Source organism: Contarinia nasturtii, unplaced genomic scaffold (assembly GCF_009176525.2).
Source record: "Contarinia nasturtii isolate CC-2019 unplaced genomic scaffold, AAFC_CNas_1.1 Cnas_scaffold_129, whole genome shotgun sequence".
Taxonomy (NCBI): domain Eukaryota; kingdom Metazoa; phylum Arthropoda; class Insecta; order Diptera; family Cecidomyiidae; genus Contarinia; species Contarinia nasturtii.
In genome coordinates this window covers 4,868,615-4,881,821 of record NW_022197486.1, presented here as the reverse complement: position 1 = coordinate 4,881,821, position 13,207 = coordinate 4,868,615, and the positions used below count along the sequence as shown (strand labels likewise).

The 13,207-nt window shown below is 33.9% G+C and overlaps 2 protein-coding genes across 7 annotated transcripts in view; one reads left to right on the top strand and one right to left on the bottom strand.

Moving 5' to 3' along the window:
* Nucleotides 1-63: 63 nt before the first annotated feature.
* On the top strand, nt 64-2,906 carry LOC116343948 (putative uncharacterized protein DDB_G0285119). Of its 2 annotated transcripts, XM_031772291.1 has the most exons (4): nt 64-261; nt 320-1,055; nt 1,236-1,678; nt 1,747-2,906. In XM_031772291.1, the coding sequence occupies exons 1-4, from the start codon at nt 110-112 to the stop codon at nt 2,546-2,548; spliced, it is 2,133 nt and encodes a 710-aa protein (XP_031628151.1). In that variant the 5' UTR covers nt 64-109; the 3' UTR covers nt 2,549-2,906. The 2 variants fall into 2 exon arrangements, with proteins under 2 accessions (XP_031628151.1, XP_031628143.1); XM_031772283.1 differs by having other exon boundaries at nt 320-1,678; nt 1,747-2,905.
* Nucleotides 2,907-8,013: 5,107 nt separating this feature from the next.
* Nucleotides 8,014-13,207, bottom strand: part of LOC116349264 (teneurin-m) — a 623,527-nt gene continuing 618,333 nt past the window's right edge. For all 5 annotated transcript variants that reach the window (XM_031780628.1, XM_031780636.1, XM_031780642.1 and 2 more), the window contains 2 exons: nt 9,870-13,193; nt 8,014-9,785 (listed from right to left, as the gene is read on the bottom strand). In XM_031780628.1, the coding sequence (XP_031636488.1) occupies nt 8,725-9,785; nt 9,870-13,193 (4,385 nt within the window). In that variant the 3' untranslated portion in view covers nt 8,014-8,724. The remainder of the gene's footprint in view (nt 9,786-9,869; nt 13,194-13,207) is intronic.

Here is a 13,207-nt window from a genome sequence, read left to right as displayed (position 1 = left end):
TGTTTTGACGTTTAATCTCATGTTTGAAATTTTTGTGTGTCAGTTGTTTGTAATTAGGTCGACGAAAAGGTTTTTAATTAGTTCTGTTGTTTACATTAATCTCTAAAACATGGAAGTTTTACAAAAGAATTCACAGAATAATGCAGGAAATTTTGTAAATGTTGTTGTTACAAGTATTGATGGGAATCAACACTTGATGTCTCAATGTATCGACTGCAAATGTATTGTGAACACTAGTAGCATCGCTAAATGGAACCATAAGTAAGAGAAAAAATCGAAGATTTTTTTCAAATACAAAAAAATATATTTTGTATTTTAGGAGACATTCTTGTATACAAAAAATCAAATTCATATACAATATTCCCAAGAAGTTAAATGAACATGTGGCTGTAACTTGTTTGGTGTGTTTCAAGAAATTTCCTATTGAAGCATCACAGTTAACGGCACACCGTCAAACGTGCAAAATATTTGCACAGGATGGACTGTATGACACGATTCGTATAACACCAATTGGATCTGGGGCATCTTGGACGCTACCGGAAAATAGTATACATATGTCATTCACTAATGACCAACCATCGAATCAAAGTACACAAATCAATGCCACGGTTTTTCAAGCGGTTGTTTCGACACAATGTAATACAGAGAAGGAAACAGTGACTCCAGTATATACCATGAGCGTGAGCTTAGAGCCAACGGGAATTAATATGCCGAAATCATCGGCAGCACAAAATGTAGCGGTTCAAAACCAGAGCAAAAATAAGATACCTAGATTGGTATCAAATCTAACTGCAATAAATGTACAGAATTTATCTGCCTCACAAAATTTAGCGGTTGAAAGCCAGAGCAACAATCAGATGCCTAGATTGGTATCAAATCTAACTGCAATTAATGTGACGAAATTATCGGCAGCACAAAATGTTGCGGTTCAAAAGCAGAGCAACAATCAGATACCTAGATTGGTATCAAAACCAACCGCAATAAATATACAGAATTTACCTGCCTCACAAAATGTAGCGGTTCAAAGCCAGAGTAACAATCAGATGCCTAGAGTGGTATCAAATCTAACTGCAATTAATGTGCCGAAATCACCAGCACAAAATGTAGCGGTTCAAAGTCAGAGCAACAATCAGATGCCTAGAGTGGTATCAAATCTAACTCCAATTAATGTGCCGAAATCACCAGCACAAAATGTAGCGGTTGAAAGCCAGAGCAACAATCAGATGCCTAGAGTGGTATCAAATCTAACTGCAATTAATGTGCCGAAATCACCAGCACAAAATGTAGCGATTCAAAGCCAGAGCAACAATCAGACGCCTAGAGTGGTATCAAAACCAACCGCAATAAATATACCAAATTTATCTGCTGCACAAAATGTCGAATCAAATCGGAACCAAAACAATAATGTGTCGACTATAATGAGCTCAAAACCAACCGCAAATAATTTACCAGTAAACCAGAACAAGCAAACAAATAACTTACGAAATGTCACCATAACAAGCACATCTCAAAGTCCCGCAACCAAAACACTAAATACTGTCATTGTTGATTTGCAGAAGCTAAATTACACGCCATTAACGGTTAAAGTACACTGCAAACCAAAGGATAAACTCGTAAAATGTGCAGAATGTCAATTTTGTAAACGTCTTTTCCTCATGGAATTAGTTCTTAGTCATCGGTAAGTGCTATTCAAATGATCCAGAATGCAATGAGAGTAATATTGAATTTTCCTACTCCTTTTTTCAGTAAAGAGTGTACCAGAGAGAGTGTGAAAGAAGTGCGGGAAATTCAGAATGTTCCGCAGCCGACTGAAGCACCTAACATCCAGCAAGAAATTCAAGCTCCAGCTGTCTTTTCAAACATCCAGCAAAATACACCGGAAGTTCAAGCTCCAGAACCAGCTGAAACCAACAATAATGCCACTTCGAATATCCAGCAAGAAACACACGAAATTTCAACTATGCCAATTGAAATATCAGGCATGGATGCCACTCCAACGATGCAACAAGAAATTCAAGCTCTTCCCGAACCAGTTCAATCCGAAGTTTTGATCAATGTACAAACGGTGCATACACCACTTGAGAATGAGTTGAATTCACCTGATCCCATTGAAAATGTTGATGCCAATCCTACACCGTCATCGTCATCAAAAGTCTGTTTCATTTGTAACACATCAGACAGCGAACCATTTGTAAATATGTACAGCACCTTTTCGGCCCATTCAAATACGCGAATTTTTCGATTTGTTTGGGAATTCTTGGATGAAAAATCGAAAAAATTGACAAGTTTGGAACAAGATTTCGTTTGCAATGATTGTCTACTTGAAATTAATGAATATGATTGGGCAAACGTTCGAGCTCAACAATTTAAAAAGAAAATCAGTGATAAAGTAACTAAAACTCAAGCACAATTTGAAGTGCAAATAAATGACCAGAATGATGGTAATGATGATAACGTTGTAAACGAAAATAATTTGGAAGAGGTGCCAATGGAGATTGATACCAATGACGATGCTTCAGAGGTGATCGATTTATGTGATGACGATTAAGACAACCAAGTATTCAATAGATTTAGTTAATTAGTTCTTTTGTAAGCTATCATACTTTTGTATTTTGAAACAGTCAATCCCGAGACCAGATGTTACCCTCTAAAATGTCTACGCTCAGATTTGCATATTATAACAATAAACTGAGCATAGTAGCCATAGTGCCTAGGTGTACGCTCTTAGAGTAGATGCTCATTTTGAAGTGTAACATCTAATCTCGGAATATTCTGTTGAAATGAACTTTCTCGAGTTTTTCCTCTCCGTGAACATTTCACATGTTTTTTGAATTTGTAAGAAAACAATATGAATTTATATATAATTATATTTATAAAAAAATGTTGAAAATGATTGTCAATATACCATATCCATGATAGAAAAACAGTTATCTGAAATGATTTGACTGCATAAAAAGACTCTCGGCTATTTTCGTATTGAATATTATATTTCTGTATTTCATAATTCATAAGTAACTTACATTGAACTTATTTTAATTAAATATTTGCTTTTCTTTAATTTTTTTCTTTGATTTTTTTTTTAATTACCTTTTATTTTATTTTTATTTTTCATTGAAAAAAGAAATATACGAGATTCTTAACAATTTGAAACTGAAGACAACCTCTTTTTTTGTAAAAAAAATGTATTTTGATATTAAGTTTCACGGTTCATTTTTGTTTTGTTTTATTTTCGAAATGTTGAAGAGAAACCAGGTTTGCTAACTACATTCTGCAAAAGAATATGAGGAGTGTAAAATCGAAATTCAGTGTGAATTTTTTGTTTTCATTTTATATATATGTATAGATCATTTTTAAATTAGTTTGAATGCATTTGCATATATAATTTTAGTTTCTCGTTCAAATGTGATCTAGTGTTTCACCATTATTCTTTTCTTCTTTTTTTTTTGCTTCGAGATTAACATATTATTCTCGCTGATTTTCGTCATACTTCTTGATTAACTACAAATATATTATTTCTGGTGTGTTTTGCTATATAATTTTTTGTTTTCTCTTTCCCTCTTTTACGAAATACATCATACAATGTATGTACAAATTATCAAATTAGGTAGATGTCTCTGGTAGCGGCACACGATTTTCTTTTGTTTGTTTTTGTTTTTCCCGGTGTTGTTTGCAGGATTTGATCAAATTCTGTGTCTTTGTCACAAAACTAAGAAAAAATATATATAATAATGGGTTGACCTCAATTCTTGCAGAATGAATATGTGTCTTTTTATCCCCCGGGATCTTTTTTTGGTTTTGAATTGTTCAAGTTTCAGCCGCATCAATAAATGCAAAATCTTAATCGTCTCTTTTCAAATCGCAAACATTTTGACAATGCAGACCCATCAAAATGTCAATTTACAATTGAGTTTTATTTACACCATTTTCAATGAAAACTCTTGTTGCGGCTTTTAATTAAAAGGAACAATCTAAATTCTAATGCTAAAAATTAAAATTATGATTCCTTGCCGATACCGTCTATGAAATCGGACATTTGACAGAGGAAAAAACAAAACCAACGAGATAAGAAAATGAGTTTTGGGATTTTAAGAGTTCTCTTAAGCTTATACTTCTAGTAAGTATTTAATAATCCCAATGTGTTTGAATTGGGCACAATTGTGTTGTGTGTGTGTAAAAGTTTTATTCACTTATTACGAGAGAAAAGAAAACGTTCTACTTAAATGAATAAAAATAATTAGTAAATCTAACAATGTGTGTTGTTTTTTTTTTTTTTCTCATAAAAAAATTCTACATTTTGTTTTTGCACACAGGTATTTTTTTGTCTGTTCAACTTTTCAATTTCTTCACACAATAAATTATATAAAGGTGATGCTTTTTTAACTTCTGGTTTTTTTTCTTCATAAATTTACAGTCAGAAAGGACACGCCGAATTACATGAAAATGTTGCTTTCCATTTTTTTTCTTCACATAAACAGTCGTCGATAGTTTGTTACTATTATTATTATTTTGTAATATTTTCTATTTGTTTTTCACTAAAATAATTATTATTGCTTGTGACTAAATTTTAAAAATATGGATTTCTTTTCATATTATTTTTTTTCTGGCCATTTCACTTACTCAGACTCCCCAGAATTTATTTAGTGAATAAGGAATAAAATATCGAATTTCGAATTTGTTTTTTTTCGTTGAATAAAAATCGTAAACCGACCAATTTAAAATAAATGATGATTGTTTATAACCTCGTCCCGAGTAGGCTTTTGCATTTTGGCTAGAGCTCTTTTTGGATTTTTTTTAAAAACCAACTGTCTTATATAGTTAAGACCGCCTTCTGGTTGACACTCATTCAAATACATGGGCATCGATTTGAGTAGGTTCTAAAATATTTTTTACTTTCTTTCGATCTCTTTTCTTACTTTCTCTCCAACAAAAACCATCGTCCAGTTCAAAATATTGTTCGCGTGTGTGAGTGTGTGTTTGTTTTCGCTATTTTATTTTATTTCCTTGATATGAGACAAAGAATCATGTGACAATCTTTTAAAAGAGCACATTTTTGTGCACATGGATGCCATTTCTGTTACATTCTTGTTTGTCTACTATTTACGTTTGAATTATTTTCGGTTCCACACCCCAAAATTATGCTGCTACATTTAATTCTTAACATCATTTCTTTCCGTTTATCCATCAATTCATTCCGCTTGTTGAATTTTTTTGTATATTTTAATACCCTGTTGTATATGCCTGGATAAGCTTAATGCCTTCTTACTTTTCTTGCTCAAAAATCTATGTATCTTTTTTCCTTTGCAACATGTTTTGGAGATTTGAATGTACTATTCATATACTTACACGCCTGATATTTAAATGATTCTCTGACCATCGACGATTTTTTTTATTTTACAATGACACGACCAAAAAAATAGCATAGAAAAAAAATCCGCTACCTCTAGCTGAACCTTCAACGTTCAGATTACCCATCCGAACAAATATTGAATGTGGACCAAAAGTGGGCAGAATCCAAAAAAAAAACGATTACGATTTTTTAATTCGGCAGTATACTGTGTGCTTCAAAACGAAAAAAAAAATATTTTTTGAAAAATTATTTCTAAATCAAATGTTATGGTTTCGTAACATTGAATCGAAATTGAAGTAAACCAAATAAGAATTTTTGTTTTTTTTTTTATTCATTTTATTGTTATTTTTAGGGCAATAATTATTCGTATATAGTATTTCTATTGCGCAATGATTATTAAATAGACTTTACGTGCAATCTATGTGTGTATTTTAATTACCACATTACTTAAAATCATCGTTTTACTCATTTCATTTCACCGTTGATGTTTCTTAAATAGCATTGCTTAAAAAAATGTCACGTCATTCTTGATCTCATAATAGTAATAATGATGTTTTTTTTTTGTTTTATAATAATAATATTAATAATCTGCCTAACGTTTTGCTTTTCTCCTTACCGATTAACAAATATTGGATTGCTATAAATTAAGTCAAATAATTAGTGGATTTCTTCATATTTTTCACTCTTCTATCTCTTGCGCCCTATCTCATGCTTTTGTTTTTCATATCTGTGGAACCTTTTGTATCTCGATACGCATTCATTTCTATAACAAATGCAAATAATCTACTTTCATGTGTAAGTTTTTTTTTTGTTCTTTAAATTTATTTTGCTTTCATTTTTCTATGGCCTAGTTTTTTTTTATTTATTTATTTATTTTCATCATTTAATTCATGTTTAGATCATCATTACAATTAATATTTTTTTGGCTTTTTATTCATACATTTTCATGGTATTGTGCTCGATGCACGACTTACATCAATTGAAATCAACAAATCGATTGATTGATAACGTGGACATCAATTGACCTAGGCCAAACATTAGCACCATATTTATTGCTATTCTTGATTTTATTTAGTTGTTCTTTCATTTGTTCATTAAATTCTTAAACAATTAATATCATTTGACATAAAAAATTATATACGATCGCTTTCCAATTCGATTTTTTGTCTTATTTTCCATCTGTGTTTCTGCGTTAGAAATGTGTGCGGCGCGATGTGCGTAACACTCTTTCCATCTGAGTAAAATACACTAAGCTCGAAGTGTAGTTTGGTTTCATGGTGTCAATATGTGTGCGTGTGTGCGTTGTTAGTTAGCACATTTTGCATAAATTCGATGTTGCTCAAAATGAAGACACAATTTTCAGAAGATGGTCGAATGAAAACCGATATTACATTGCTCAATCAAAAACAAATGAGCATCGCATCAAATTGAAACCAGTTGTAAATCTAACAATATGCAAGTATGATGTTTTTTTTATGAATTTCTATCTCAATTTATTGAGCTGTTTGTAACTCATTCATTTTGTATCATTTTTTTTAAATTTGCGCATACACCATGTTCGAAACCAGTAATTCAAAGAAAACCATTTTTTTGCCACTATTATTATTATGTGTTTGTGTCTTGCGTCCTCTATTTAATTGTGTTGTGTCGTTTGTTTATTCACATATACACAATTCATTTTTGAATAGTTTAAATGTTGCGTTCATTCTTGTGATCAATACGGATTATACTTCATGGAAAGTTCACATCCCCAAAAAAACTGATTATTTATATAAAAACCACATACGATTCATTGAATTTTTCATAATCGTTTTGCAATTGAACATGGAATATCCAATTACAGTGGGTGGTGCTTGGTCGATTGAAGCTTCCAGCACTTTATGGGACAGTAAAAAAATTGATATAGATGGAAAAAATAACTAGAATGAACGAATCACACATCAAATGACACAAATAATAGAAAGAAAAAAAATTAGTAATGCAACTTTGAACGTTTGAAAATTGGTATTTAAAATCGTATTTTTTTTGTTTGTTTCATTTCATAAATATTTACAGAAAAATTCATGTCTTCCCGGCTTGTCAAAATGTTGTCAGATAAATCAGGGAAGCATTGATGAGAGAAAACACCGCATGCGAATTATTTTACTCGAAAAGGAGTCCCATTTTTTATAATGATTTTTTTTTGTACTTTTATGTTCGATTTTTTTTGTCCACGCGGATCTCCTGTTCACATTCTGACATGGTTGGGTTGAATGTTGACAAAGTTGATGTTATTTTTATTTCTTTCAATTAGATTGACTACATGTTAAATTTGTAAGTCGATTGTTTTGATTTGGGTTTTTTTTAGGGAAAGAAACACTTTTAACTCGTATTCATAATAGTCGAGTATTATTTATATTATGAGTGTCTTTTTCTCAGGGAGTGCATTTTCCTATTTAATATTAACAACGAATGATACCTCCTCCTTGATATAGTCATTTATTCTTCTCTAGAAAAAAAATGTGTAGGTTTTTTTTCAATTTTTTTTTATAGAGTTATGTTCAACTTACACTAGCTATTCATTAAATTGTATGTAGACTTAAATATAAAGCAGTTGAATATGTGTATGTTGTTGTAAAGTGTGTTTTGTAGTTGTTAATATTTCTTCTTCTACATCCCTTGTCTCATTTGTTGTGTGTGTGTGTCTCATTGTTTTTTTTTTTTGTTATTTATTTCACTCAATATTTACTTTGCTATAATTTTATCATTCTCATAATCATGCGGTATAAATATATGTTTTTTTTGTGTTTTTTTTTTCTTCTTTTCTTGTTGTTTTCTTTAATAGGTTTACTTGTGAATTTTCTTGTATGAATAGCGTCTTCCATTTTCTTTTTCCCATCTCAATATTCATGTTTTTTTTTTTCTTCTTCTTTATTTGCTCATTAGTTGCATTTCAAGTTGTGTATCGTTCACGTTTTCTTTGCGGTTATGATCCGTTTGATGCTCTTCAAATCGAATGCTCGAACGAGTTTGATGCTGCTTTTTCTTTGTGTATTAAATTAATTTACTTCTTTAAATAGTCCGATTAGTATTATCACAATTCCATTTTTTTTACTCATTTAATAGTAATAATAATATAGATTTATATGCATATTATCTGTAATTCTTAAGTATAATTTACATTGTTTTGAAACTAGATTCACCATTTCCTTGTTTTTGTCATTTATTTACTTTAAAAACTTTTGCGTTTGCTTTTCGTCTCAAAGTTGTCAACCGTTTTGTTTGCTTTTAGGTGTGTTGTGTTTTTGTGTGTGTATATACTAGATATATTTATTTATATTTTATTTTATTGTTGTTGCGGTTGATGTTGGTGTTACGATTGTGTGGTGTGTAAAATTTCACGTTTCGTGTCGATGTTGTCTTTGTGTGGTTTTGTGAAAGCCGCTTTTTCGTCGTTTTCGTTTCGAATCACGTTGAAAGGCGACATTACCTGGATCATCGGCCAGTTGATGAAATTTATGAATGCTATGAATGTCAACGCCAATAAAGCCATCAACATCACCATGTGAAATGAGCTCTTCTTTTTCCTCTTCCGTCCAATCGCCACGACCTTGAAAACCGGCCGCAACCAATTGCTTTTCAAGTTCCCAAGCTCGTTCAACCGCTCGCTTATGTGCATGTTTCAGTATTCGATGTCGTTCTTGTTCGGGATCAACGCCATACTTAATGATAACAACCGCATCATGGCCATGTAAACGTAACTCTTTACCACCGGCACCACCATGATCGGCAATTTCATGTGTTGTCGTATTGAACATACCGCCAAGACGACGCAATTCTTCGGTATCATCGCGTAATTTTAATACATTATCTTTAACAAAATAGAATACATCCTGATCATGGATGCTAAAATGTAAATCGAGGAAGAACGAATTATTAAATACAGACGATACAACATCTTGCACAACACTATTTGAACCATCGACAACGCTAACCATTGCACGACCATCGATACGTGAAATAAGTACACCTTCACCAAATACACCGCGTCGATATGCAACACGTGGCAATAAATTTCGTGTCTTTGGTTCCATTTTTAACAATGGCTTCGGCACAAAACCAAAGTCCGAAAATTTCTCATCAATCTTTTCAACGATACACTGCAAACCGGACATAACACCAAAATCAGGTGCTAACAATGATGATTTTATTGTTTCTTGCGGTTGATAAACACGATCTTTTGTATATTTTGAACCTTGCATTTTATGCAAATCATAGCCAAACAATGACAACCATGAATCTAAATCGGTCATATAACGCATTCCATCTTTGCTGTTGATTGGATCATTATTGTGGAAACGATAAATAAATACATCGGTCGGGAAATTCATTGATGTTGCTAACGGTTCCCATAATGGTGTCATCCATTGTCCAACGGTTGGATCGTATAAACGATTTTCTGTAACAGAATATAAATAAAAAATGATTAATATCAATCGTTGAAAAAAATTACAAAAAAAAAAAATTGGGAATCCTATCTTACCGATATAAATTAATTTCGTGTTTGGATCCAAAATGCCACCATGGAAATCGACCGGAATTTGTAAATTGGTGTTGGTATTTTTGATGACACGACCAAATGGTGTACGGCGCACTTCCTTCACAACATTACCATTGATATCGAAGAATGCCAACGGTGAACCATTTTGATCGGTGGCCGTATAGTATCGTTGTTCACCAGTTTCAACAGCCACAAGCATATTACGATCATCGTATAACAATTGCAATGTTTTGCTTGCCTTCGGGAAATGAACGTGCGTCACTAAATTTGGTGTCATTGTATTTGCATAGTAGAATTGTGTAACATTTCCTTTGTCATCATAGATTGCAACCAAACGATTCATTTCATCGTAGAAATACCACGATTGGAACTTATCGCGTTCGAATGCATGAATCATTTGACCACGATTATTGTAACGATACTTTTGTTCGCCGCGTCGCACCACATAGCCACGTGAATCGTACGAATTGAATTCAATGTCACCGATATGCGTGACACGATCCCCGGTATCATAGCCCAAATTCATTTTATCGCCTTGTTCCAAAATACTGATGATATTGCCATTTTCATCTGGTACATATTTCCAATTATTTGTACCAACCACTTCCATTACATGACCGTCTGCATTGTAATTCACTTTGTCCACCGATGTTGATCGGCCAATGGTTGTTTTATACGTTTTGATGCGATTACGTAGATCATAATCAAGTTCCAACCGGAATACATCGAGCGATTTAATATTGACTAAAACACTCTTCACCCGGCCATGTTCATCGAAATCGGAAATTTGGAAAAATTGTTTGGTCGCATCTTGTACCACCGTACGATTGGCAGTGTTACGTGTTATCTTCAAATCGCTCATCGATTCAAGTGATCCCAAATTTTGTCCATATTTATACTTAACAACGGGCAATTCTTTGCCACCAATATCCATTTCAATTGCCGTTAAACGTGTATTACCATCATATTGATACTTGAAATGTGCAGCGGCCAACGAACTCTTCGAAACAAATTCCAATTTTTCATCACGCAAAATACCGGCATGATATTTAAATTCACGACGTAATTCAAAACCAGGCTCCAACACTTGAACCGATTTAATGAGACTTGATGCATCCTGATAGGTGTAGTGTGTTGACGATAAACCAGCCAGAATTGTTTCTAAGCGACCGGCAACATCGTATACATATGCCACTTTGCCCGATTGATGTGGATGGATTTTAGCAAGAATTTGACCGTCATCGTTGTACAAAATTTCGAATGGATGACGATTGATCGGTGAGAAATATTGATACTTAAAGAAACCAAGTGATGTTTGCAATGAGAATGAATGAATGTGTCCACGTGGTGTTGTCAACGATTGTAATGCACCAGCATTATCGTATTGCAATAAATAATCACTGCGTCTGGGTGTTGTCACTTTCAACGGTAATGTTGTCATCATGTCCTTGAATGAGTATACAATCGAACTGCCGTCACCATATTTGATTTCATTCAATCGACCACCGCGATCAAAGCTATACTCTTCTTTCAATTCACCCCATTTCCATAATGTCAAACGTCCGTTGCGATCATATTCCAAGTCGACTTCAGCATATTCGCCCGATTGTGGTTGGAATGAAATGGGCCGTGCCTGACGATCGTATGTAACATTAAGCAATTCAATTTTATCATCGACAAATACAAGCACCGATTTTGTTTCCTGTTCATATTCCAATGTCAGTATATTTTCACCATTAATGCGTAATTTACGGCCAACCGTTGTTTTGATTGGTGTCAATTGTCCTTTTTGTGCTTTACCTTTGGGTTGTGTACGTTTCGTAAAGAATCGCCATTCAAATCGATTTGCCAATTCACCGCCCACTTCAACCCGTTGCTTCGATGGCACCGGATAACTTTCGGCCAATAATTTATTTATTTCGGCCAATAATGCATATGGAACGGCTTCCATGCTGACCACATGATTCCATGGTGTTACACTCAATGTACTGCCATCCGCCTGAACGGTTGTTTTTGTTTCGGCTTTACCATTTCGAACAACAACACTTGAGCCTTGAATCAGCATTGACACCTCTTTTTGTGCATTTTCCGATACTTTAATTGTTGCACCGCGTACACTTAAATCGAATGTTAAATCAATCACACGACCCGTTGGTGTAACAGCCGATGTTAAACGTCCAAATTCATCATAATTATAAACATACGATCGTCCTGTTGAGTCAAGTTTTGTTTTAAGCAACCCAGTCGGTCCATGATATTCAAATGTGACATTGTAATTGTCTGGTGTGCTTAGTTCGTGCAACATTTTCATTCGAGTCATTCGAATCTTACACTTTTGACCTTTGGTATTCTCAATGGAATTCACTTGAGTGGTATAATCTCGCAGCAAAAACACTTTATTTCCGGCCGCATCGGTGACAGTACTTAATTTTCCATTTGATGTATTTACATTGTACGTAAATGTGTAGCTTGTTTCACCGGTCATAATATTTTTCGTCGCAATATGTTGTCCGAAACGATTGAAGATATAAATTTCTTGTGTATCTGGTGCAAATATTTCGTATTCACGTTGATTTGATGCCTCTGGAATGCTGGACATAACACTGCGAATGCGATAATTTGCTTGATCGGCAATGTGTACATGATTGTCGGGTGTAACGGCCAATGCAGCAATTGTATTGAATTTTGCACTTGTTGCCAAGAAATGATCGGCTTCAAAGCAATCACAACCACGTTCCAAACAATTGCACTTCGATTCGGCACCGGCAAACAATGAAATCTTGCCATCAGTTCCAATAACACGAATACGATTGATACGCTGTGAATCACTTTCGGCCACAAATAAATCACCCAACGGTCCAAATGCAATGCTCTGTGGCCGAACCAATGTGGCATGCGCAGCCAAATCGGAATCCAATTGAGTACTTGTCGATGTACAATGTAATGGACGGCCGGCCACCACACGAATCCGACCATCTGGTGCAATTCGCAAAATCATATGATCGTCAATAATGTGCAATGTATTATCAAGTGGATTAACAGCCAATTCGGTTGGCCATCTCAAATGCATTTCATCCACTTTTAATGTTCCTTCGCATGGCATTGGTTTCCAATGTGATTTATGCATATGATTTCCAATGATTGTCGAAACAATACCATCTTTATCAACCATTCGAATGTTTGTTCCATCAGCAAAATACAATGTATTATCAGATGCAATTGCAATCCCTTTTGGATACGCAAGCTTTGCTTCACTTGCCAAACGACCATCACCGCAATGAGCTTCGTCGGCTGGCAAACAACGTTCTAAAAGCGAAAAA